Raw genomic sequence first — 4489 nt, forward strand, 5'->3', positions numbered from 1 at the left:
ATAACTATGGCTAGATAACTCAACTGCTTCAATGAAAATCCAGTATTCAAACTTGTTATCAATGAATTATTTCTCATGAATTCTAAACTACTCTTCCAGTTTGTCAGTCAGATAATCATGAGCCTTATAAGTCATCATTTTCCTGAAACAAAATTTGCAATCTATTTTTTCTTAGAAACTATCCAAGACTACCAGACGTGTGACGATGATAATGAATAAAAATACATGCATATAATTATTTCGTTAATTAGCACGAGAATTATGTTTTGTGGATAGTCACCTCAGAAAGGACGATGTAGACTAACCTTTTGTAAATCAGATTAGGAGGATTTTTGTTGCTGCTGTAGGGTTTAACGCCATTTTTCAGCACAAGATAGGATATACATGACTGCAAGTATAAATGGTGGAGGAAGAATCCGGGAAAACCCCGGAAAGTACCACCGACCCACGAGAAGCTACTGGCAAGCTTTCTCACATACCCACATTGGCCGAACCCGAGACTCGAACCCACGCAGACAAAGGTGAGATGGCAGTGATCCGTAACGGTGAGCGCTTCAGACTACTCGTCCACTCGGGGCCCCTAGATTAGGAGGACATTATAAAGCTGTCAAAGATATTCAATTCAAGTAGCGGAGTTGGAGAATTTATCAATTTTACTGCTGGAAGATCTTTAAAAGTACTTTGACATCAGTATCACTACTTTTTTTAAGGAAATATATACTTTGAAAAAAGAATCTACTTCAACGAAATACATGACTCGATTTTTCATTTTTCCGCCTATGTGTTTGTTTGTGTATGTGTATATTGGATTATATAGTGAAACTTGAGTAATCGGCTGAATGCATTTATATTATTCAATAACACACAGACACAGACACAGAATGTATATATATATATATATATATATATATATATATATATATATATATATATATATATATATATATACACACACACACACCAAGGAAATTTAAATATATAACTAAATTAAATTACTCAAGCGGAATATATACTGACATGCCATGTTTGTTCTACAGTATCAAGACTCAAAAGTCTATTCTATGTATTATCTCAAATAAATATACCAACAAATAACAGATTTATCTGCACCGTTGAAATTTATTTTAGACATTATTTAGATATTATAGACATCTTAGTTTTTTAATCATTCTTTTTTATTGTTGTTTTCAAATTAAATTCATTAAATATATTTTAGATGAAATTACGGGTTGTTGTCATGTACTTTTGGTGTTGACATGATAATCGTTAAGACTATAACGCGATAAGCATTCTTCTTTTCATCCAGAGTACAAATTTAGATGTTTCCGATTTTCCAACATTCCCGAACGCAAAAACGGTCAAATTTAATGCCAATAAAATTAATTTAGATAATTATCTGTAGTGATCCCTCCAGGACATGTCCTAAGTGTGTGTTCCCAAGTAGTGCTCCCGGACACAAATCAAAAAGTTAGTCGACTAAAAGGATCAGGAACAATTAAGGAAAAAAGAATAATTGATTTCTCACTTTTCTATTGGCAGAGTCACGCAACAACATGTAAATGTTTTTGCTTGTATTCGTTTTAATTCGAATACAATAGTGAAACTGGTATCTTTTCAAACGCACTAACTTGGGTGCCACTTTGTCTGGAGTAGGCGGGGCTTGACTTTTAGCCAATCATTTCGCGCATTCGTGTTGTAGGCGCGGCCAATCAAAACCGTGAAACAAAACAAGCAGTTTTCAACCTTATCTTGTAATCTGCTAAATAGTCACCTTGTACTGTGGGATAACATCCATTTGTGTGGAATTCTGCAGTCGCCTCTCTAACAGGTATTGTAAAATTTTACATCTTCTTCTCACACCTCAGTACAAACTGCCAAACGTGACTCTAAAGGGCAAGACAAGTTATGGCATTTATTTTTCATTCTTTTCTCAATAATACGTTAGGGCCTGCATGATTTGCAGGAATTATAATTTTAGCAGATTCAAAGCCAAACATAATTTTTAACGACTTTCAAACTTTGATGTTATTCGTTATATTCCTTTTTGCATAGTACTTTTTAGTGTTGACGAGGGACTCGTTACTCTAATTCAGCAATAATGCTTTTATTTAATCATCTCATACATTTTTTTTGCATATTTGTATGCGCTAAATATATTTCATTCATAAAATATTGCATTGGTACATATACTTATTAATTTTCTTTTTTCTTCTTTATCACTTTTATAAAATTTCTAAAATAAATATTTTCATTTAATATTATTTTATTGATGAAATTAGTGTCATGAAAAGGTAAATGTCTTCTTTTTTTTTTACACATTTGTATATCCGCGCTCAGCGATAGAAGCAAACGGTGTCCCTTTTTGATAGTTTCGCATACTTTCTCTGTATCTTTGTTTACTGTTCGTCACGCCTTAATGGTATGAGAACTACTTGTTGAGATTTGATTGACATGTTAAAGGACGAAAGGGACATGATACCTGACTGCTTCTCTTGCTAATACGTGTCAACTACAAATACTCTAGTCTTGTCAGACGAGTGCCTCGTGAAGATTATAAAATGTGTTATCTTCAGGGGTCTCTTCACACCTAACAAGTTTTTGGTAAGGTTATCTACTCTGATTTGCTTTTTCGATTCTATCTCACACGATGCATAGTTGAAAGGAAATTATGTTAAAACTGTAAAACGTGTGTATGTACGTACGTATGTATGTATGTATGTATGTATGTATGTATGTATGTATGTATGTATGTATGTATGTATGTATGTATGCATGTGTGGATAAACGGCAGATCAGCACAATCATGGATATTGAGTGCTAATTAAATGTTTCGGTCTAAGTAAGAGAAATATTGCACAGAAAGTAACTTTTGACTTTACACTTGTTTCATGAGAAAAAGAACAGTAGAAATATTGTTTAAAATGGTGTATGATTTTCTCTTCGCAACAGAAACTCATGCCTAATTCTGAGAGGAACTTTAAAATGTTTTATTATTTTCCGTTTCAGCTGTTATTCTTGGATTCTACAGTGATTTATGTTGCAACAGTACAGTTCTTCTCGAACGCTGAATAAAAAGACATTGCTGGATCATATTGATCTTTTCTTCACAACACCCAGGGTTGACTCCCGATATGCTGCTCTTACAGGGTAACCATTATGGAGGGGGTAATACGACTTCTGGTAATTCCCCTAACATGTATGAAGAGGATCTGATCTCACAGAGGGCTCGGGCATTCCCCCTGGGTCATGGGATGATGCCCACCCCACAGGCTTTCTCCTTTGGATTTCCAGTGCATCCAGCTCACGACCCCATGGGACTAGGTTCATGTAAGCCAGTCTCTCTCTCTCTCTCTCTCTCTCTCTCTCTCTCTCTCTCTCTCTCTCTCTCTCAACATTTATCAGTTTCGCAATAAATTCATATTTATTGAACATTCCATTTTGACTGGTTTAAACCATTTATGAAGGCAAATGACGATGAAAACAATTAGTAGCAATGGAAACAGTAAAGAGTTTTTATTAATATTTTAAAAGCTATTTGCTACATTGGCTGGTTCATCAAGTAAAAGAAGTGTGTGCGTGCGTGCGTGCGTCTGTGTGTGTGTGTGTGTTTGTGTGCGCGCGCGCGTGTTGTGATTCATTGTCCGAAAAATTCATTCAGCTGTTACAAAACTTAAAAATATGACATGCATGACAGATATGTATAGTTTTGAAATCGAAAAAAATTATTAAAATAGAATAAAAAGAAGTAAAATAAAGCATCTATCGCTGACTAAATGATGCGCACATTATCCTGCTATTACACTTTGGTATTGGATGGGAAGAGAAATATGAACTGGTCATTTCAATCTGCAGTTTTAAATAGGTACAAACTTAAATAGATACAGTATTCGATATGTACAATTTTAAATAGGTACAATCTTAAATATGTACATTTTTCAATAGGTACAAACTGAAATAGATACTGTTTTAATTAGGCACAATTTTAAATAGGTATAATCTTAAATAGGTACATTTTTCAATAGGTACAAAATGAAAAAGATACTGTTTTAATTAGGTACAATTTTAAATAGGTACACATTTAAATAGATACTGTTTTAATTAGGCACAATATTAAGACTTCAGTTTTACATAGGCACAATTTTAAATATGTACAATTTTAAAAAGGTACAATTTTTAGACTTCATATAATGACTTTTATCATGTACATTGGACGGGCACCAAGTGAAAAAATATAAATATAAACATCGAAATCTTTTATATAATTTTCAAATATTTCAAAGCATACCATCTTTTATTTAGGTTCCCAAAAATCGTCTCTTTTATTTAACCGATAACCACACAAATGAAAAGAACTGCTTACAAAAGTGAACGATAACTAGCTGTGTATGAAGTTTTTTCTTTTCCTTTAGATTGTAGTTCTTTTTTCATATTCCTACCCTGGCATTAGAAAATCTAATTAAGTTTGAATCATTAAATAACTATTTTAAGA

The 4489-nt window shown here is 33.2% G+C and overlaps 1 protein-coding gene across 1 annotated transcript in view; it reads left to right on the forward strand.

The window, feature by feature from the left end:
• Positions 1–3031: 3031 nt before the first annotated feature.
• The window catches only part of LOC149776985 (uncharacterized), a 24011-nt gene continuing 22553 nt past the window's right edge, over positions 3032–4489 (forward strand). The window contains exon 1 of the mRNA XM_089942711.1: positions 3032–3327. Within this exon, the coding sequence (XP_089798837.1) occupies positions 3132–3327 (196 nt within the window). The 5' untranslated portion in view covers positions 3032–3131. The remainder of the gene's footprint in view (positions 3328–4489) is intronic.

The sequence above is a fragment of the Sinohyriopsis cumingii genome, chromosome 18 (genome assembly GCF_028554795.1).
Source record: "Sinohyriopsis cumingii isolate HCF-2022 chromosome 18, ASM2855479v2, whole genome shotgun sequence".
Taxonomy (NCBI): Eukaryota; Metazoa; Mollusca; class Bivalvia; order Unionida; family Unionidae; genus Sinohyriopsis; species Sinohyriopsis cumingii.